Here is a 23,067-nt window from a genome sequence, read left to right on the forward strand (position 1 = left end):
GTCCTCACCAGAACTTAACCATATTAGCACCCTGATCTAAGACTTCCAGCCTCCAGAACTATGAGAAATAAATTTCTGTTGTTTTCAAGTCATCTACTTTATGGTACTTTGTTTTGGAAACCCAAACCCCTCTGTATAAGGCAATCCAAGAATTAGAGATTTGAGAGTCAGAAAAACACCTCTGGAGATCACTTGTGTAGCCTTTTGCGGAGAACAAAGGTATTATGCTAATTTCCTGTAGGCCTAATGTTAAGGCATCCTCAAGTGAAAATAACAAATGTGATACAAAAGCTACATATACTGTAAAATCTCAAATAACATAATTACACAACTTTTTAAGATCCTATGACTATTTTTTGTATATAAAAAGGAAGTTAGTATAAATTAGTTCTTAGCTAATGTAAAAGTATTAAACAGTCCGTTGTGCTTTTTTTTTTTTTTTTTTTTTTTTTTGAGATGGAGTCTCACTCTGTCTCCCAGGCTGGGGTGCAGTGGCTTGATCTCAGCTGACTATAACCTCCACCTCCCAAGTTCGAGTGATTCTCCTGCCTCAACCTCCCAAGTAGCTGGGATTACAGGCACCTGCCACCACGTCTGGCTAATTTTTATATTTTTAGTAGAGATGGGGTTTCACCATGTTGGCCAAGCTGGCCTCGAACTCCCGACCTCAAGTGATCTACCTGCCTTGGCCTCCCAAAGAGCTGGGATTACAGGAGTGAGCCTATTTAGCAACTGCTTAGGTTAACCTACTGCTGCTCTTACCCAGAATCATGGGTGACTTTCAGCTTTCAGAAGAGGAACTTATCTTTTAAAAGACCCCTAAGAAACCTTGGAGTGATAAAAATGACACTTAGTTTTCCCTAGGAATTTCTGTGTGTTTAGAGAAGGAGGCCTAGATTAAACCAAGCCACTTCTCAGAGCTAACTAGACATGCCAACAGGAGGCTGCAAGTTTCCCAGATCATAAGCCAGGCAGAGCCAAACACACATTCCTGCAGGAATGGCCATAATTTAAAAATTAAAAAATAATAGATGTTGGTGTGGATGTGGTGAAAAGGAAATACTTTCACACCACTGGTGGGAATGTAAACTAGTATAACCACTACAGAAAGCAGTGTGGAGACTCCTTAAAGCACTAAAAGTAGATCTACCATTTGATCCAGCAATCCCACTACTGGGTATCTATCCAGAGGTAAAGAAGTCATTATATGAAAAAGACACTTGTACATGCATGTTCATAGTACTACAATTTGCAATTGCAAAAATATGGAACCAGCCTAAATGCCCATCAACTACTGAGTAAATAAAGAAACTGTGATATATGTATCATACATATAATATATATATATATGAGATATATAATATATATGATACATATATCACAGATATCTCATATATATCATATGCATTATATATACATATACACACACACATACACACACACCACGTATACCAAGGAATAATGGAATATGATTTGGCCATCAAAATAAATGAAATAATGACATTTGTGGCAACCTGTATGGAGTTGGAGACCATCATTCTAAGTGAAGTAACTCAGGAATGAAAATCCAAACATTATATGTTCTCACTAATAAGTTGGGACATAAAGGCGTAAGAATGACATAATAGACTCGGGATTGGGGATAAGGGTGGGAAAGGGTAAGGGATAAAAGACTACATATTGGATACAGTGTACACTGCTCAGATGATGGGTACACCAAAAATCTCAAAAATCACCGCTAAGGAACTTATCCATATAACCAAATACCACCTATTCCCCAAAAAACTATTGAAATAATAATAAAATGTTTTAAAAATAAAGAAAAAGGTGACATTGCTGGTGTGAATGTAAACTGGTGGAGTCACTCTGGAAAACAGTTTGGCCATTAATTCTTTTAAATGTTAAATGTAAATTTACCATGTGAACCAGCAATTCAACACCTAGCCAAGAAATAAAATGAAAACATATGTCAACACAAAGACTTGTAAGTATGTTCATGACTGCATTATTCACAATAGCCAAAAAGTGAAAACAATCCAAATGTTCAACTATTAAACAGATGAACAAAACATGATGCATCCATATAACGGAATACTAGTCTGCAAAACAAAAGAACAAAATACTGATATATGCTACAACATGGATGAGCCTCAAAAACATTATGCTAAGTGAAAGAAGCCAGATATAAAAGACTAGATATTGTATGATTCTATTTACAGGAAATTCCAAAGACAGGAAGTCTACAATAAAAAAAGTAAATTAGTGGTTGCCAGTGTTGGGGATAGGAAGGTGATTGACTACAAGTAGGCATGAAAAATCTTTAGAGGCAATGGCAATGTTTTAAGAGTGGATTGTGTTAGTGGTTACATGGCTGTAAATTCATGAAAAATTACTGAATTGTAAATTGTATACTTAAAAGAATAAATTTATGGTATGTAAATTTTATCAGCATCAGGCTGATTTTTAAAATGGGGGAGAAAAATAAGGACTTTCTCAGGAAGACAAAAGTAATGATGGAAATCCTAGTTAGTATTCCTATACTACAAGATACCGTCAAGAGGTTTTTTATGCCAAAGGAATATATTAGATGGAAACACAAATCTTCACAAACAAATCAAGAGTGCTAAAATGAAATAAATGAACTGATCTAAAATATTACTATTAGTAAAATATTATGCAGAAGTAGCTATAGTAGTATCAGACAACGTAAACTTCAGAACAAAGAATATTGTCAGAAACTGAGATATTATACAACAACAAAGGGGTCAATTCTCCAATAAGATATAAAAATTGTAAATGTGTGTGCATGTAACAGAGCTTAAAAATTATTAGACAAAGTGTGACACTACTGAAAAGATAAAATGACAAATACACAATCACAATGGGAAATTTTTAACACTTCTCTCTTAGTAATTGAAAGAAAATGTAGGCAGAAAAATGGTAATGGTACAAATTACTTAAACAGCACTATTACTCACCTTGACTTAACTGATATGCATTTTTAAAACTACATTCAATGCATGTTTTTCAGCAGCACATGGAATATTCATAAAGATCAACCATACGGTGGGCCATAAAAAAACTCAACAAATTTAAAAGAACTGAAATCATTAAAAGTGTATTCTCAGGAACCAGCCATGGTGTCTCATGTCTGTAATCCCAGCACTTTGGGAGGCTGAGCCAGGCAGATTGCTTGAGGCCAGGAGTTCCAGATCAGCCTGGCCAACATGGAGAAACCCTGTCTCCATTAAAGATATAAAAATTAGACAGGCGTGCTGGTGAGCACCTGTGATTCCAGCTACTTAGGAGGCTAAGGCATGAGAATCGCTTGAACTTGGGAGACAGAGGTTGCAGTGAACTAAGACCCCATCACCGCACTCCAGCCTGGGTGACAGAGCTAGACTGTGTCTCCAAAAAAAAAAAAAAAAAAAAAAAGTATGTTCTCAGGCCATATTGGAAATTAATAAAAGATATTTGTAAATAACACTCTTAAGAGAATAAAGGACTAACCACAGACTAGAAAAGAGTATTTGCAAATCATAAATCTGAAGGACTTGTATACAGAGTAAAAAAAAAGAATTCTCAAAATTCAACAGTAATAATGATCCACAGAGTATGCTATTAAAGAAGGTATAAATACATAGAACAATAGAACAAAATAGCAAACACATACTTTGGGAGGCCAAGGTGGGAGGATCACTTGAGGCCAGGAGTTTGAGACTAGCCTGTGTAACACAGTGAGACCATTTCTACAAATAATAATAATAATAATAATAAAGCTCCATATGGCGGCGCACACCTGTAGTCCTAGCTACTGAGAAGGCTGAGGTAGGAGAACCACTTAAGCCCAGGAGTGAGCTATGATTGCACCACTGCACTCCAGCCTGGGCATAGAGTGAGACCCTGACTCTTGAAAAGAAAAATATCAGAGACAGAAATAGACCCACACAAAGATGCCCAAGTGATTTTTGACAGAGGCACATGGACAAGGCAGAGCTTTTTCAACAAATGGTGTTGAAGCAACTGGACATACATGGCGGGCGGGGGGAAGAAAAAGAAAAATGAACCTTGACTTAAACCTCAAACTTTAACTCAAAACGGAACATACTGTGAAATGTAAATACGCAAAATTTTTCAGAAAAAACACAACAGAAAAATTTCAGACCTAAGATTAGGTGAAGAGTTCTTACATTTAGCATCAAAAACATGACTCGTAAAAGTAAAAATTGAAAATTATACGTCATAAAATTTAAAAACTTTCCTCTGTGAAAAACTCTTTCAAGGAGATGAAAAAAGACAAATTACAGAGTGAGAAAAAATTCTGCAAATTATATATCCCACAACAGACTAATATCTGGAATATATGAAGAACTCTCAAAACTCAACCTAAAAAAATCCAGTTAGAAAAGAGGCAAAAGACATTTAACTGAAAAGGATACACGAATGCCAAATAAGTGCATGAAAATATGTTCAATATCATCAGCCCTCAAGAAAATGCAAATTAAAACCGCAATGAGAGATTGCTACAAACCTATCAAAGTGGCTAAAATAAAACACAGTGACAACAATAAATGCTAATGAAGATTGGAGCAAATGGATCACTGACATTGCTGGTCAAAATATAAAATTACACAGCCACTCTGGAAGACGATGTGGCAGTTTCTATAAACATTAAAAATGGATTTACCAAATGACCCAGCAATGGCACTCTTGGGCATTCACCCCAGAGAAATGAAAACTTATGTTAGTGCAGACACTTGTACATGAATGTTCACAGAAACTTTATTTGGAATAGCTCAATCTGGAAACTACCAAAATTGACAACGCTTAAATTATAGTACATCCACAGTATCACTATCCAGCAATAAAAAGGGATGAACTATTGATACATGCAACAACTTGAAAGAACTTCCAGGAATTATGACAAGTGGATAAAAAGCAAATATGAAAATGAAACATACTATATGGTATGCTTCCATGTATATAACATCCTTGAAATAATGAAATTATACAGACGATAAACTAAATAGTTGTTGACAAGGGTAAGGGATGTGGAGTAGGAAGTGGGTGAAGCTGTGGAGTGGTAATATGAGGGGAGCATTGTGGTGATGGTACAGTTCTACACATTGTCGTGGAAGCTACACAAAACTATACATGTGACAAGCTTGCACAAAAACACACACACACACACGTATATGTATACCTGGCAAAATCTGAATAAGCTCTGTGGATTGTACCAATTTCAATTTTCTGATATTAATATTGTACCAAAGTTAGGCAAGATGTTAACATTGGGGAAGGCTGAGTGAAGCATATACATTTCTTTGCAACTTCCTCTAAATCTATAATTATTTCCAAATATAGCTTTTACAATTAACCATAAGAAAACATGCACACCTGTAGTGACAGCCACTCAACCCAATATTTTGATTGGACGAGTATATAAAGAGAAAATTCACCACAGAAGTGAGATGGATGGCAAATAAGCACGTAAAAAGATGTTCAACATTAATAATCATTAGAGCCGGGCGCAGTGGCTCAAGCCTATAATCCCAGCACTTTGGGAGGCCAAGTCGGGTGGATCACGAGGTCGAGAGATCGAGACCATCCTGGTCAACATGGTGAAACCCTGTCTCTACTAAAAATACAAAAAATTAGCTGGGCATGGTGGCTCGTGCCTGTAATCCCAGCTACTCAGGAGGCTGAGGCAGGAGAATTGCCTGAACCCAGGAGGCAGAGGTTGCGGTGAGCCGAGATCGCACTATTGCACTCCAGCCTGGGTAACAAGAGCGAAACTCCACCTCAAAAAAAAATAAAAAATAAAAATAATCATTAGAGACACGCATATTATAATCAGAAAGAGATACCACTACACACCTTAGAGTGGCAAAACAAAACAAAAACATACACAAAAAAAACTAGCAGTACTAAGTGCTGGCAAGAATGTGGAGCAACTAGAACTCTCAAGCCTTGCTAGTGGGAATGCAAAATGGTACAGCCACTCTGCAAAAAGTTTGACAAGATCTTAAAAAGAACTACAAACCAGCAATTTACCAAGTAACCCAGCAATCCCACTCCTGAATATTTACTCAAAAAAAAAATAAATAAAACTATGTTCACACAAACCCTGTATACAAATGTTTATAACAATTTTTTTATTGCATTTTAGGTGTTGGGGTACATGTGAAGAACATGCAAGATTGTTGCATAGGTACACACATGGCAGTGTGATTTGCTGCCTTCCTCCCCATCACCTATATCTGGCATTTCTCCCCTTGCAATTTATCCATAATAGAGAAAAAATGAAAGCACACCAAATAACCCTCAACTATAGGACTGATAAACAAAATGTGGTATAGCTATACAATAAAATACCACCCAGCAATAAAAAGCAATGAAATCCTGGGCTGGGTGCAGCGGCTCATGCCTATAATCCCAGCACGTTGGGAGTTAGAGGCATGTGGATCACTTGAGGCCAGGAGTTCGAAACTGGCCTGGTCAACATGGCAAAACTTCGTCTTTACTAAGAATACAAAAATAAAATTAGCTGGGTGCGGTGGTGCCTGCCTGAAGTCCTAGCTACTTGGGAGGTTGAGGCATGAGAATCCCTTGAACATGGGAGGCACAGGTTGCTGTGGGCTGAGATCTCACCACTGCACTCCAGCCTGGGCAAGAGAGCAAGACTCTCTCTCTCTCTCTCTCTCTCTCTCTCTCTCTCAGACACACACACACACACACACACACACACACACACACACACACAAAGGAACAAACTACCGATAACTCAACAACATAGTTAAATCCAAAAGCATTTTGCTAAATGAAAGAAGCCAGATCCAAAAGGTTACAACCATATCATTCTGTTTCTTTGATAATCTGGAATACTATGGAAAGAGAGTTAGATCAGTGGCTGCCAAGGCTGAGAATGGAGAAGGGATTGAATAGCAAGAGGTGGTACAAAGCAATTTTTGAGGTGATGGAATTGTTTGGTAACTTAACTGTAGTGATGGCATTAGGCAAAAGCCATAAAATGGTATACCACATCAGTTTGCACTATGTAAAAAAATAAGTAAATATGCCAAAAAAAAAAAAAAAAACCCCTGCATACCCACCTAAGTGACAACACGTGCTGTCAAGGATAGAGAGCAAATGGAGCTCACACATTCCTGGTGGTAATGTAAATTGGTACAACTGCCTTAGAAATCTGTTTTTCAGTATCTTCTAAAATTAAACATATGCATATCCCATAAATCATCAATTTTACCTCTAGACATATACATAACAGTAACATATATTCACCAAAGAAAGTAAATCCAAGCACGTTCATAGCAGCTTTGTTTGTATTAGCAAAAACCTGGGAACAATTCCAACATGTACAAACAGTGGAATGCATTAATAAATCATGGTATAGTGACAAAATGGAATACTATATGGCAATAAGAACAAAGTATTGCTCACATGACAACACACATTTTCTTTTCTTTTTAAAATTTAGGTTTGCTTATATAGTCAATTGCTATAAGTCTATAACTAAAACCAAGATTACAGTAGCTCAACACATAGAAGTTATAGATAGATAAGCCAGTTTTGTAACCTCACCTTTGGCTTTTTGCTTGTTGGCTTTTAGATTACTTAAAATTTTTAGGGGGTAATGAATGACTGTCCACATTCATTCCTGTCTGGTCGAGAACATTTAAACTAGTTATAAGTCTTTTGGCTGTTAAGTCTCTTGGCCATAGTGGTCCTACTAAGTGACAGGATGGACCTGGGACAGGCAGTCATACCACTTCAACAATGCTATGGGACAAAATAAAAGTTTGGCCATTGATGTTGCCTCTGGCAAATCTTGGCCAGAAGGGAAGAATGTAAACCAAAAATAAAATTCTAAGCACCCAATCATATTAATGGACCCCTTCTCTTGGCCAAAGTTAACCTGAAAAAGTAGTTCAGGACATGATGGGGAAGGGGGTGTCTGACACACCTCATTACCATTAACATGAATACAGACCTTAAGACTGATAGAACAGATTCTTTAATGAGAAACATTTACAGTCTATTCTCTCTGAAGCCTGCGACCTGGAGGCTTCATCTGCATGATAAAACTTTGGTCTCCACAACTCCTTATCATAAACCAGATATTCCCTTCTAATAATTCCAGGTCTTTAGATAATAACTCAACTAATTATTAATACCAGCCAGAAAATTTTTGAATTTGCCTATGACCTGGAAGTCCCCCAACTTCCATTTGTCCCACTTTCTAGACCAAACCAATGTACATCTCACATGTATCAATTGATGTCTTTTATCTCCCTAAAAGCCAAGTGGCCTGACCACTTTGGGCATGTCACCAGGACCTCCTTAGGCAGTGTCATGGGCATGTCCTTAACCTTGGCAAAATAAACTTCTAAACTGATTGAAAAACATATTTTAGGTTTGCTGATAAGATTGTTTGATTCCAAGGGAGAGGAGTGAGAATTACACATGAAAGCTTTTGCTCCCAATTAGATAGAAGGATGGAAGCAACTTTTTTTTTTTTTTTTTTTTTTTTTTTTTTTTTTTTTTTGAGAAGGAGTTTCGCTCTTGTTGCCCAGGCTGGAGTGCAATGGCGTGATCTCGGCTCACCGCAACCTCCGTCTCCTGAGTTCAGGCAATTCTCCTGCCTCAGCCTCCTGAGTAGCTGGGATTAGAGGTACGTGCCACCATGCCGAGATAATTTTTTGTATTTTTAGTAGAGACGAGGTTTCACCATGTTGACCAGGATGGTCTCGATCTCTTGACTTCGTGATCCACCCACCTCGGCCTCCCAAAGTGCTGGGATTACAGGGGTGAGCCACTGCGCCCAGCCAGAAGCAACTTTTGATCACCTGCTCTACCATGAACAGCGCCAGGGGCTTCACAACAACCATAAGAGGTATGTATTTTATTTCCATTTTAGAGATGAAGAAGACTCAAGAACAAGAAGATTACTGGTCTCAATCACAAATATACAATTCCAGCATTTCTAGAATTAAAAACTTGGGGAATATCTGAGAGAGAAAGGTCTCTAAAGAGCATTTAATCCAGCCCCTTTATTTTACAAATGAAAATCTGTCCCAGGAGGGAAAAGGACTAGTTCAAGATTATCTATCTACTGAAAGAGAAGCAACTCTAACTTCAGTCTCTTGAGTGCCACCCAGTGGACAATATACCATGACTGATATTTACAGACAAGTTTTCAAAAATCTTTACTGAATAGTGGGAAAGAGCATTCATTAAATTGGGAGTTGGAAGAACTGGATCCTGTCCCGGTTTTGTCAAGTAAGCTTAGCTTCCCCACTCTTGGTTTTAATTTCCCCACCTGTGTAATATGAGGTGACAATAGCAAAACCGACACGAGGCAGCAAGTCTTGAGTCCAAGACAGAGACAGATCCAGGTTTTGTGGGGCTTGAAGCTTGTAACATTTGGGGCCTTCTTTAAGTACAAGAATGCAAAATTACCAGTATAAAATTGGGAACAAAATCAAATATTTAAAATGAGGAAAAAAAAGAAGATACATTTGAAAAAGTTGACAAATGTTGGAAACATCTCAAAATTTAGAAAAAAACAAAAAACAAAACAAAAAAAAAACATAAATAACTACTTATCTTTACTCCTTAACTGCCTGATGTACTTCTGTAGTATGGTATTCCTACTTTTCTTGTTTGTTTTAGTTGGAAATTCACAGGATTCAGCATATAATCATAACTAAGATTTATTACAGCTGTGTGGTTAGGACACAGCCAGACCACAGCGGGAAAAGACACAGACAAAGTTTGGAGGAACCCATACACAGACTTCCTCATGCTCTCTCCCTCATGAGGGGCCACACAGAGCACATGCTTCTCCCGGCAATAATAATGCTGTGACACGTGTGATGTTTCTGGCCAGAGAAACCCAGACTCATTGCCCACAGTTTACACTGGGGTTTGGTCACACAGACATCCTCTGCCTAGCATGCACCAAAATTCCAGACTCCCGGAAGGAAAGCAGGTGTTTAGTATAAACCACGTTGTTTGTATCAACAGTCAAGGCACAGTGAGCCATCTTATCAGTTAACTGTTGACTAGGGAAATTCTGAAAGTGGAGTTTCCAGATGCCAGCAGGGAGTGTAACTTCCAAGCAGGGCTAAGGGTAGCAGACAGTGTAGAGCCACAGCCCTATAGGGTCCTGGGGTGTCCCCTATCACTGTGCTGAGGCACTGGATCCGAAAAGTAAAGAGACAGGACACAGAAGGACTGGAAAAGACAGCTGGGCTTGGAAGGCCACGCCACTTACAAGCGGAGACAGGTGAGGCCCTGAACATCCAGAAGTGTCTGCGTATATTGGGTATAAGTCGGGAGGACGGGTAGTGAGTGAGGTCATCTTTAAGGACAGTGGTAGGATCAAGACATTCACATGAGTGATAAGCAAGGGGTCCACCCCCATTAGGTCACCTAGGCTAGGAGGTGGGCAGTGTGCAGCAAGGGGTCCACCCCCATTAGGTCACTGAGGCAAGGCGGTGGGCCGTGCACAGTGAAGAAGGTGCAGTGTGCAATATCTTCATCTAGGGGCAGGCTACTTCTAAGGAATTCTATAGGAGGATGCTTTGAGCAGCAACAGAGCTGACAAGTTCCACAGCCACCTGCTGGCAGCTTCCAATGATTTCTATAGGAGGATGATCTGAATCAGCACAGTAGCTAGAGAGCTGACAAGTTATACAGTCACCAAAGCGCAATTATACCAGAGTGGTTTTAAGCCCTTGGATGCTCACGGGATTGCTGGTCTGAGGGTGGCCTTTCACAAGAACTGGATGCAAGGTACTACGACTCCTTTTTCAGGAGCAGAGGCTCTTGCTCCAAGCCTGCCATACAGTGGGTATCTTTACAATACTGAACGCTGCCTCCTGGGCCAGATTCTTGTCCTGGTATAACTATTTTTCCTTAAATTATGCTCTGCACCATGTCTGCTCTAGACATTCCTCTGACTATAAGCAACATATGCTTATATATGTATAGCTGCTTTTATCCTGTTATTCATGCTCTGTACCGTGTCTGCTCTAGGCATTCCTGTGACTATGAACTAAGATATAATTATATATAGGTGTATATATATGGAAATAACTGAGTAGTAAGATATTCTTCAGGCACTAATTATTCTGACTATAAACTAATACATGATTATATATAAAGAAATATATAAAGGAAATAACTGAGTAATAATGCTATAGTTCATGTCCTTTGTAGGGACATGGATGAACCTGGAAACCATCATTCTCAGCAAACTGACACAAGAGCAGAAAATCAAACACTGCATATTCTCACTCATAGGCGGGTGTTGAACAATGAGAACACGTGGACACAGGGAGGGGAGCGCTACACACTGGGGTCTGTTGGGGGGAAATGGGGGAGGAATGGGGGGTGGGGAGGTGGGGAGAGACAGCATGGGGAGAAATGTCAGATATAGGTGAAGGGGAGGAAGGCAGCAAATCACACTGCCATGTGTGTACCTATGCAACAATCTTGCATGTTCTTCACATGTACCCCAAAACATAAAATGCAATTAAAAAAAAAAAAAAAACTAAGATATTCTTCAGGCACTAATTGTGCCGGGGATCTGCTTAGCTCTCCTTCCTCAGTGCCCGGCTAGGGGATTACACACAACACAGGACTGTTACATGAACTCTTCTGCCTACTATTCAATGTTTCTAGTCCTTCTACAGGTCTGTGTCCTACAATCACAGGAATTCTGAAAAATGCCATTTCACAAAACCCCCATACACATGTGCAAATCAATGTATCTTGTATTTACAATTACATAAAGTGGGTGCTGGGTATATTTCTGACAAGAGAGCACTTTTGCTTTTCAATGAAAATGGAATCCTTCAACTTACAATTTTACACATCTGATTGATGACTGGAAGATTTTTCCACAGACTACCTTCTGGTGCTGTACATTGTGAATCTTGATTTTCCTCTACTGCCAACATACCCCTGATGCCAAGTGCTGCAAGTCACAGTGACAGTACAACGTACCCTCCAGCCTCACCCCTTTTGTCCTAACACAGGATGCATCAGCACAGTAAGCAGAAGCATTCCTGAAGGCTATTCCAATACAGGGCAGCTGGCAATAACTAGGAAATACATGGAATTGCTTGTGGATCCCTAAAAGATATCTCAAAAATATATCCTAAACTAAATAAATCCCAACTTAATGTCCCCTTAGTTGAATTCCCAATATGAGCATTGTCATTGCATTGCTACCCAACACACAGGCAAGAGGGATGGAGACAGAATAGCGGAAAGAAAGGTTCCCTGAACCAACTGTGGTTAAAATATCTTCTGTAGATTTTCCAAACCATACAACTGTAAAATGCTAGGGCTCCCAGGGCTGTGCAAGCAAGAGACACTGAAGCTTTATATTAAACTTCATTCACTTCACTGTGTACTTGCATAGGGTCTAGAGACCTACAGAAGAGAAACCAAACACTGAGAAAAGACTTGGAGCCCAGATAATGAGACAGAAGGGAAGAGAGTACACAATCAGAAACAAGGACAAGGAAATTAAGACAAATTCCAGATAAACATAGTGCAAAATTTACCAGGGAATCTGTGACCTGCATATGACCTAGCATGGGAGAGGCACCATGAAGAGTCACCTTCCTAAGCTGGGGCACAACCCAAGGACCAAAACAACAGAGCTGGGTTTTCCATGGCTGACCCAGAAGGATGTACCAGGAGATTCTGTTGATATTAGGTGGACAGGGGGACTAGTTCAGAAATGTCAGGCTTCTTGAATCACAGACACAGAGAAGTTTTGCTGGGCAGGCACGGAATTAAATTGGGCAAACCAGTAGCCAGAGACAGCTAAGAGATACAACCTCTTAAACTGGTCAGCACTGAATCCCCAAACAGTCACAGCATCAAATGTGTCTTGAGCTACAAAGGGCCTTCTAGGTACCATATTCCACCATTCCACCACCATCTTGTGGGTAGAGAGATCAAATCACCACAGCAAGGGTTAGAAAGACTGGTTGAGTCCTGCCTTGAACACTTACAGTACAAGCTGAGGCAAATCACTTCCCTTCTCTGAATCTCAGCATCCTCATCTCTCGAGTCAAGAGAATGATAATGTGGTTCCAGGAGCCTGTGAATAATTCAGTGTCACACTGGGATGAGAAAAGGGAGGGAGAGGCACTCTTGCTGACCCTGAACACAACACAAAACCCAAGGGCCAGCAGCTGTAAGCTTCAAAGCCTTGCAGGAATGTTACCTTTGCTTTACTACAGAGGAGACACCAGCAGGGGAGCTGTGTTGAACTCTCTCTGAGCACACAGTAGGAGTGCTCAGAATACGTCGATTCTCAGACTCTTCTCTGTCCCTACTGTACAAGCAGTTTCAAGCAGGGGTCTTGTTGGTATTTTAGAGGAAAACTGATGGTACTACTTTGGGATTAATTTGTAAGACTAACGGTCATTTTACAAAGACAAAATCTCTCCAAAAGTAGTATAGCTGGGAAGGGAGGAATGAGGAGGGAGCAGGGGACATGAGCAAGCACTGAAATATCTAAATGAGAGGTAAGAAAACAAGGGCAGTTTTGCTGTGATTGCAGATGACAACTTGCACTCCTATCATTTCCCCACCCACCTCTATCCCAGATGACTTACTGGCCTCATGAGCGAATCAATGAATTCTTCTCTGTAAGAGAACCACGGTTTGCCTTTTTAAAATGCTGACAGTGCAACGCAAGTGAGGACACTCACCTGCTGCACCCAGTGTGCAGCCCACACTCCTTCCGTGGGCCTTTAGGAGTTGGACCCAACCTAGTTTCCCAGCCTCTTCTCCCACGACTTCAGTCTACAAATGGGTCTGGTCCAGCCACAAACCTCTGGGCTCCCTGAATGTACCTAACTCTTACAGGCTGTCCCTCCCCCATTTTCCACCTAACAAAACCCTTTCGACCTTCAAGACCCCGCTCAAACACCCCCTCCTCTGAGAAGCCTCCCCCAGACCCTTGCCCGGAGTGAGCAGTCCCTCCCTCTTCCCATTCACCTAATTCCTTCTGCCTGTCAGATGCCCCCTTACAAGTAACAAAGGCATGAGTGTGCACCTACCCTCAAGGAGCCTCTTCCAGGAGGGGGCTGGGCTTCGATCTGCTTTTTGACATGATACTTTGTGCCGAAATCTGCCCTCTCCTGCCAGGCTGTGCTCACACAATACCAACAGGTCACGAGGCGCCCTGCCAGCAAACCTTCGTGCCCCTGAGAGTCGTCTAATGCACACACAAGCTCAAAGCAGCTCTCGGGTGGCCTGTTGCAGGGCACAGCACAGTTCTGGCTGTGCAAAGACAGATGCTGGGCCCTTCCCTGTGCTGCTCAGCACATACCCGCTCTCCAGGGCGCCTTGCCTTGGCATTAATTCATCCAGTCAGTTAAGATGGATTGCACGGCCTGCTGTGTGCCAGGTACCATGTGGACACCACCACCCATGCCCAATGCAGGCCCCTCTAATGGGCAACCCTTGCTCCACACCTCCCTGTTGGGCTGCTTGAGACTGTCACGTCTGGTCCAACCTGCTCTCCAGCCCTGCTTCCTCCCTGTCCCTTTCCTGAGTGCAAGTTAGCCCTGGTAAACCTCTGGCCCTGCCAACTCCCTCACACGGTCTGCTTCCTGGGGGACCCAATCTGAGACAGTGGATTCCAGAGTGGTCCAAGACAGCAAGTCATAAGATGGAGTCTTGGTACAGGACCACCCTGCAACTGCCCAGCAGGCAACGAGGTTCCCATCTTTGGGCACAGGTGGCACGCAGGTGGCTCCAGGCACAAAATGGCAGCCTAGTTGCTAGATCTTTGGTGTTAGAGAACTTTTGATGGGATGGGCAGCTTGTGAAGAGGAAGTTCCTGGCAGGTGAGGAGACCCAGGCAGGGCGGACGTCTGGAAATGGAAACTCAGGGAGTGGATGGTAGTGACTACGTTGCCTTGATGACCCACACGGGGTTAATGAGAGGCCAAGGGCAGTTAACAAACGTCTAAAAATTAATCAGAAGCACTGGAGTCTTCCTGGTGGTTTACAAAGTAGCCCCCGATCCAGGCAATGGGCGAGCAGCAAAATCTGAAGAACAAACTCAGGACTTGCTAAGGTGGCTGAACTCCAAAGACAACTGAACACTCAACCAAGGCAGGTCTGTCATGCCAACGACGCAGGCCCTGTTGGGGAAAGCTGCGTCCCTGATACATGGAACAGGGACATCTAGGAGAAGATCTCTGAATATCTAATCTCCCCAGATGCCCTTGAAACTTCTGAGTCTGCAGCATCAGCCCAGCAAGAGCCAGTGCAGGCACCCTACCCGGAAGGAGAAATAAATCACACAAGAATGTTCCCCACAGGTGTCCTCCCTCCCAGGGGTGGCCCTCACCTTATCACTGGCTGCCAGGTAGGTGACCGACCATCCCAGTCTGCTGAGGAACTTGCAGTGCTAACACCCGGAGAGTCCCATGGAAGCTGGAGGAATTGGTGAGCCGACGGCCAGACCAGAGGGAAGTTGCCATGACCACAGGGACGCCGTGACCAGAGGGAAGCTGCAGCACAGTGCCGCGCGGGCAGGATGTGCCGGGCCTGGTAAGGGGGAAAGGGATGACACCCCTGAGGAGCTGCAGGATCAGCACGCACCTGCAGCGGCCGGGGGTGTCCCTGCGGGATAGGACCCGGATGCAGCTCAACCCGTGGGGGCTGAAAATGAAGACTAGGTCAGGGACTTGGAGACACTCTGCTGCTAAACACAACCCAATGCCCCGGCAGGGAGCCGAAGGGATGGGACAAACCTGTTGATGGCATGGGATGGGCAACAGCGATGGTCCATGCCTGAGTGACGGTGAAAGGCCCGGATTGTCACTGCAGATGGTGAAGAAAGGGATTCAAAGGCTGAGCAACGTGAGCTTGCTGGACCTGGACAGAAGAGGTGAGGCCAGAAGACACCCCGGAGGATCATGTTTCAGGAGAAGGCCCTGAGGACACATGCTTCAGCAAGGGCATCGGGAATGTGCTGGAGAGAGGGTGCCAGCATCTCTCAGAGGTTCAGCATGGGGATCCCCTGCAGGCCAGCGCGGACCACAGGAGAGTGTCTCGCAGAACAGGGTGCACCAAGAACTGGAGCCTGATAAGGCTGCTGTAGCCTCCTCCTCTTCCTCCTCCTCACCTCCTCTCCTCCCGTCTTCCTCCCCTCCTAATTCTCTCTTCCTCCTCTCCACCTCCTGTCTTCCTTTCTTCCTCCTCCTCCTCCCCGCCTCGGGCTCTCCTTCTCCTCCCCTCCTCCTCATCCTCTCCTCTTCTCTCTTCTCCCTCCTACTTTTCTCCTCATTTCCTTCTCTCCTCCTTTCCTCCTTCTCCTCTCCCTCTCTCTTCTACCTCCTCCAACTCTGTTCCCCTCCTCTCTTCTCCACTCCTCCCCACCTCCTCCCCTCCTCCTCCTTTTCCTCTGCCCCTCTTATCCACTCCTCGTCCTCCTCCTCTCCTCTCCTCTGCTTCTCATTCTCCTCTCTTCCTCCTCTCCTGGTCCTCCTTTCTGCCACCTCCTCCTCTTCTCTTTCTCCTTTTCTCTGCCTCCGTTTTTCCTCCTCCATCTCTCTTCCTCTTCCTCCCGTCCTCCTCTCCTCTGCTCCTCTTCCTCCTACACCTCTCCTCCTTTCCTCCCTCATCCTGGTATTCCCCTCCTTCTCCCTTCCTCTCCATCCTCCTACCTCCACCTCCTCCTCCTCTCCTCCTTCTGTTCTTCTCTCTTCCTCCTCCCCCATCCCTCTCCTCTCATTTTCTCCTCCTCCTTCTCATCTCCTCCTCTCCCCCGCCTCCTCTCCTCCAGATCTGCCCCTCCTTCGCCTTTTCCTTCCCCTCTCCTCCTTCTCCCCCTACTCCCCGCTCCTCCTCACTTGTTCTTCTAGTCCTCTTCCTCTTCTTCCTCCTTCGCTGCTCCTCCTCCTCTTTTCCATCTCCTCCTCTCCTCTTGTCTGCATGCTCCTCTCTTCCTTCACCTCTTCTCCTCGGTCTCATCTCCTCCTCTCCTCCTCCTCCTCCCCTCCTCTAACTGGCTCCGTCTCTTCCCCCTCCTCCTCCTCTTTTCCCCCTCCAGCTCCTAATCCTCCACTTTACCTCTCTCCTCCTGCTATACACCATGTTCCTGCGACCCTGTGTGAGTCCAGGGGAGAAAAGGAAAACTAAAAGGTGGACAGATGGGTGCAAGAAGGCAAAGAAGGGAGCCCTCTCTGATCTAATGGGCGGGGTGCTGGATGCATGTGAGGGCCTCCTCCTTGGGGAGGGGTCACAGCCTCCAGACGGAGGGGCCACGGGACACTCCATGACCTCTGGGGTTACTTACAATTTGGAAGGCTTAGGTGAATACTGAGTCCAAAATAGCCCTGCAAAGAGGCAGAGGAACAAGCCTCTGAGCCGACGAGGTCTCTGCAATACAAAAACCAACATGAGGCGAGAAGCAGAATGTGGGTCACACTCCCCATGGGCACCGAGGAAGGAGAACTGTTCAGACCCCAGGCACAACTAGTGCCTGAAGAATATCTTAGTTTATAGTGCTATTGCTCAGCTGTTTCCTTTATATAATCCTTCATATATAATCATATATTAGTTCACAAAATATATGAAGGAAGAGGAAGAGAGACGGAGGAGGAAAAAAGGAGGCAGAGAAGAATTAGTGCTTGAAGTATAACTTGCTGCTTACATATATCTAGTTTATATAATCACACTTAATACTTATATCTGGCATACTTAGTTCTATGTAATCTTTCTACATAATCACATAGATATTGTAGTCGGAGCTGTACTGACACATTTAGTGCTGATGTATATAATCCTTCTATATAACCACATAGCAGTTTATTGGAGGAGGAATGCCTAGAGCAGTCACAGAACAGAAGCAGTACATGGGAAAACAGCCAGACCAGGACAAGAACCAAAGATCCAGGCGGTGGCATCCCTGCCTGAAAGGGCGTATGCCGTATGGCAGGCTTGGAGCAAGAGCCTCTCCTCCTGAAAAAGGAGTTGTAGTACCTTGCATCCAGTTCCTGTGGAAAGTAGGCCTCAGGCCTGAGATCCTGGAAGTAACCGAGGGAGTAGAACCCCTCTGGTGTGACCAGTCACGGCAGCTGTATACCCTGTCAGTCTTTTCTTACTTCTGTGCTAGCTCAAATCAGCCTTCCATAAATATCTTAAGAGAAGAGCACAAGTCTGTCAGTTCCCATTGCATTAAGCTTACAGCATCCTTCTATTCGAAATCCTTTGAAGTCTCCAGCCCCCAGATAAGAAGTGTGGTGCATGACACCTGTTGCACACAGCCCACCTCCTTGCCTCGGTGACCTAATGCGGGTGGACCCCTTTTCTGCACACGACCCTCTACTACTATGCACGGCACGGCCCCCTGCTGCGCACGGCCCACCTCTCTGCCCAGGTGACATAATGGGGTGGCCCCCCTTGCTTGTGACTCACGTGATTATGTATGCCCTATTACTAAGCCTATAGATGATGACCTCACGCACGACCCTGCCCCCTGCTTCTACCTAATAAATACAGATGCTCTTGGGCATTTGGGGGCTGTCGCTGATCTCTGCTCACAGGTGGCATGGCCCCCCGAGTCCAGATGCTCTTCGCCAGTTCTTCAATGCCCTGTCTCTTTACTTCTCTGATCCTGCACGTCAACACAGCATAAGGGACACCCCACGACCCTGTGGGGCCTCCACAGCCCTACAGCAGCATTCAGAAAGAGCTCCTACAGCTCCATACCAACGAGGCAAGTCACTCAATAGAAAAATGGGTAAAAGCCATTTCCTAGATGAGGAAAGCAGGCTGACCAAGAAGCATCTGAAGGGAAACCAGGAATTAGGGTCAAAGTGGTCCCGGACTGGCCGTGCCCCGTAACCCTAGGCAGGATCACACACGAACCCTCTTGGGAGGAGGGTGACTTCCTCCTGGGCCTCAGAGTCAAAGCAGCACAGTGAGGAGAGGGTGGCTGCCCTCTGGAAAGTGTCAGCAGGGAGGCAAGGGAAGAGGAACGGGGTGACAGGCTCAGAAAATGGGAAAAGTCGCATAGAAATCATGCTGAGAAAAAAATAATGCTTCCCTAGGGAAGCCCATGGATGGAAGAGATGGACTGAACAGCCAGGGATGCTGAGCACAGAGAGGGAAGGGGACAGCACATTCCCAAGGGACAGCTGTAGCCAGGGAGGCTAGCCTGCCACAACGGTGGAGAGGAGAGGCGGGGCGGGGTGAGGCAAGGAGCGGAGTAAGAAAGGCAGAGGCAAGGCTCAGAAGGCCAGCGAGATGGACAGGGAGCTCTGCAGGGGGCTCCCAGGGATGAGAGGGGAGAAAGACTCTGAGAGGGGGCTGTGGTTTCAGGAAGGCGGCAGTAGCCTAGGGTGGGGGGCTGGCATGGGGTGCCATCAGCTGCAAAGCAAGATCTTTGGAAAACACAAGGACTTCCTAGAAGAGACACGATGTGTGGCACGATGGGGATGCAAGCAAGGCCTGAAGAAGAAAGCAGACCTTGAGGAGGAGAAACACTCCTGGCCCCAGGAGATGAGGTCAGCTGAGTGTGTGCTAGTGGGGTGCAGCCAGGCACAGCGGTTTCATGGGAGCACAGCAAGGAACCCGAGAAGGCCCCCCATGCCCGCAGTTGCCTGCCTGGGGCTCCGGAGGACCCCTCCGAGGGCCCCACAGGGGAAGGCAGGAGCAGGACGGGTCTGGGGAGGTGAAGGCTGGCCTGACCTGCTGAGAGACGAACAGAGAGGGAAGAGAAAGTCTTGTTCCTGCCAGGACATCGTAAATGGGAGGAGTGAGGTCAGAAATCAGAGCATTTTCGGGTTTGGTGCCGACTTGCTCTTGAGAATGAAAATCAAGACTCAGGTGCCATCTGGTCCCTTTCTCAGGGGTAGCCGAACACCACCCTCATCCCTACCTGACCTGGTGATGCCATTCTTCCTAGGCCCACTCACCGCTGCAGCTGCTTTCCTTTGACTTCTCCTCATCTGACCACAGACCATACCTCTGCTGTTTGCTACTACCCAGGGAGAATGTGCACTAATGTGCGCACTAACCCCACTGCCCAGCACACCCAGGAGAGTGGAGCAGCTGGGAGAGTTGGAAAACGGAGCCCTTATGTAGCCACCACGGGCTTCCCTGCTAGCAGCCACATGTGAGTATCCAGCTCATTAGGTGAGTTCTAGTTCTTCAAACAAGAGGCCACGGGAGGAAGAGCGGCAACCCACCATCCCGGGGATCCTCACTCATGGTGTGAAACCACTCCCAGCAGGTTCCGGGGTGTCTGGTAGAAGCCAGCAACCATTCTGGGGGGGAAGGAGCCCAGGAGGGGATGCTAGCACGGATGGGAATTGGAACTGGTGATCTGAAGGTCCCTTGCCGCCCTGAGGCTTACATCCCATAAAGGGGGACCCTCTCCTCCTCACCTCCAGCATTCCTGCTTCCTCAAGTTTCTCCAAGGAGAAGTAGGTGCATCTCACTAGAAAAGACGAGAAAGCAGCCCTTTGCTGATTCAACACTCACTAAGCAGATGCTGTGTCCTGGGCACCCAGTTTCAGCAATAAGTAAAACACCATCCTTGCCTTCAAGGAACTCAGAGAACATGCGGCACCCACAGACTCTTACAGCGCAATTACCACCCTGGGTTCCAAGAGCCTAATGTGGGGTGGGGAGGGAGGAGGTTAAAAATGCTATTAGAACTGGAGACAAAAGTCCCTAACACTGCGGTGGGACCGTGACGGTGACATTGAAGTCGTGCCTTGAAGGAGGCCAGGATTGCACCAGGACAAGGCCATGGGAACCGCCGCTGCAAAGCAGGGAGACCTGGGGCAGCAGGCTGATGGCGACCTGTGACTAAACTGCACAGCGTGAAGCCAGGGAGTGTTCGGCTTAAGGGTGGAGAGAGCTGGGCCGACTCCCTGAGCTGTTAGGACTTCAACCTGAGAAGGCCTGGCAGGGGTTTCAGTAGAGGATTGCTAGGGACAGATTTGTGACTTAGAAACTAAACTGAAAGAGTGTGGAGGACAGACCCAAGGGAGGAAAGACAGCGGCCTCCAGGTTGGTCAGGAGGCTCATGGAATAGTGCAGGCTCCAGACCATGAGGCCTGAACTCAGGAAGTAGCAGCGGGGATGCAGGAAGAGGAGCAGTTTGGTCTCATCGGGCACTTCAGAGGCACGGACCTGGAACTTGGTTATGAAGTCCACGTGGGGGACTGGGTAAGCGGAGGGACAAAGGAGCACAGCATGCCGGCGCTGCGGAACCTGAGCCCTGACTGAGATGGAAAAGACAGTTTGAGAAGCAAGTTCGCCAGGGAAGTTGGGCTGAGTGTTGGGCGACTTAGGTCGGAGGAGCGGCAGGACATTAAGAGTGGGGATGTTTCTCAACACCCGCAAGAGGCGTTAAAAAGACAATCCCTCCAGACCCCATTGGCAAGCACTGACAGAGTTGCTAGGACACAGGAAAGCTGGCCTGGGGGGCTCAGCCCTGCAAGACTCAGCCTACCACTGCGGGGACCCCAGACAAGTGTTCCCGCCCTTCTTGCTGCTTCCATGCCCTATGGAGGGAGACTCTGAGGGTGCAGTTAGGTCGCTGGGGGCAAGTTTAGACTCTTGCCTAAGGGTGCAGCACAGAAGTGCCTCAGCTCCGTCCTCCAGCTCCATCCTCCAGCTCCATCCTGCTCCTCAAGCGGCACAGCCTGCCTTCTCCCACAGCTTCACCCCAGTTCTGCTGTGCTCCACCAGCATCTCCACCATCAGCTCTTCCTCCTGCAACTCCGCCCAGGCTGCTTCTCCCGCAGCTCCACCCCAGCTGTTCCAACTCCTAGCTCCTTCTCCCGCAGCTTCGCCCCCAACTCCTCCTCCTCCCAGCACTAACCAGTTCTGCCCACAGCTACGTCCTCCTCCTGCAGGTGGCTCCTCCAGAATCTCTGACACAGTTCCCGCTGCAGCTCCACCCTCAGCTTCTTTCTCCCAGCTTTTTCCCACAGCCCCATCCTACTCCCCATGCATCTCCACGCCCAGCTCCAACTCCTCTGGCCCCTTCCTGGTTCTCCTACCCCTCTGCCCACCCCAGCATCTTTCAGCTTTCCTCCAGCTCTGCACTAGCTCCTCCCCAACCCTGCTCACACCCCAGCCTTGCTCTAGCTTGGCTCCTCCTTTCCCAGCTCATTCCCGCAGCCCCGCCCCATCTCCCACAGCGCTTTGCACAGCCCCGCCCTGCTCCTCCTCTGGAACCTCCAGGCTTTCCCTCAGCTCCACCGGGCAGCTGAGCTATGCACCAGGCCCTCCTGCAGCGCTTTCTCATGACACCCCCCTGCACCTCCCCAGTCCTCGCACCCCAGGCTGGTTCTCAGGAATCCGCGGGGTGCTCCCGCAGCTGCTTCTCGCTCAGCTCTTCCACAGCTTCGACCTGCTTCTCCCGCCACGGATTCCAAAGCCCCGCCCCCCGGACCTCCCCAGGGGGTCTCTCTCGGCTCCGCCCCGTCCCTCTCAAGGCTGCTTCAAAAGCCCCGCTCCAGCCCCGCCCCAGAGATGTCTCTCCCCCACAGCCCCGCCCTACTCCTCCCGCGGCCGCTTGCGAGACCCCGCCCCCAGCCCCCTCCCCAGCGGTTTCTCGCAGCCCCGCCCCACCTCTCCCCTAGCCCCACCCTGCTCCTCCCGCGGCTACTTCCAAAGCCCCGCCCCCATTCCCTCCCCAGCCATTTCTCAGCACCGCCCGGATTCCCGCCTCTCCCCCCAGCCCCACACTGCTTCTCTGTGGGTTTCCAAAGCCCCGCCCTCAGCCCCCTACCCAGCGGTTTCTCTCAGCCCCTCCCCTCCCAAAGCACCGCCCTGCCTCTGCGGCTGCGTCCAATGCCCCACCCCCAGGGTTACTCTCGCCCCGCCCCATCCCCAGCTCCGCCCTGCCTCTCCGGGGGCTCCTTCCAAGGCTCCGCCCCCAGTCCCCTCCCCAGCAGTTTCTCAGCCCCGCCCCCCCGAGCCACGCCCCTACCCAAGCCCCGCCTCGCTTCTCCTGTGGGTGCTGCGAAAACCCCACCC

The 23,067-nt window shown here is 46.6% G+C and overlaps 1 protein-coding gene across 1 annotated transcript; it reads right to left on the reverse strand.

The window, feature by feature from the left end:
• Nucleotides 1-378: 378 nt before the first annotated feature.
• LOC141582753 (uncharacterized) lies at nucleotides 379-22,359 on the reverse strand. Its single transcript, XM_074391659.1, has 7 exons — nucleotides 21,905-22,359; nucleotides 20,457-20,509; nucleotides 17,363-17,445; nucleotides 15,816-15,885; nucleotides 15,410-15,609; nucleotides 13,662-13,692; nucleotides 379-13,141 (listed from the first exon to the last, which is right to left on the reverse strand). Exons 1-7 carry the CDS (start codon nucleotides 22,032-22,034, stop codon nucleotides 13,112-13,114), a joined length of 597 nt encoding a protein of 198 aa, XP_074247760.1. The 5' UTR covers nucleotides 22,035-22,359; the 3' UTR covers nucleotides 379-13,111.
• Between the last annotated feature and the right edge of the window lie 708 nt (nucleotides 22,360-23,067).

Source organism: Saimiri boliviensis, chromosome X (genome assembly GCF_048565385.1).
Source record: "Saimiri boliviensis isolate mSaiBol1 chromosome X, mSaiBol1.pri, whole genome shotgun sequence".
NCBI classification, from domain to species: Eukaryota; Metazoa; Chordata; class Mammalia; order Primates; family Cebidae; genus Saimiri; species Saimiri boliviensis.

Bases quoted from the DNA above. Each gene is read 5' to 3' on its own strand.
- LOC141582753 (XM_074391659.1), bottom strand. From the start codon at position 22,034: ATGGGGAGTAGGATGGGGCTGTGGGAAAAAGCTGGGAGAAAGAAGCTG. The intron at 17,446-20,456 runs GTGAGGAGGAGA...TTTGTATTGCAG, and splicing joins AGGAAGCAGGAATGCTGGAG to AGACCTCGTCGGCTCAGAGG. The intron at 15,610-15,815 runs GTTTGTCCCATC...CCCCCTTACCAG, and splicing joins CCATCCCATGCCATCAACAG to GCCCGGCACATCCTGCCCGC.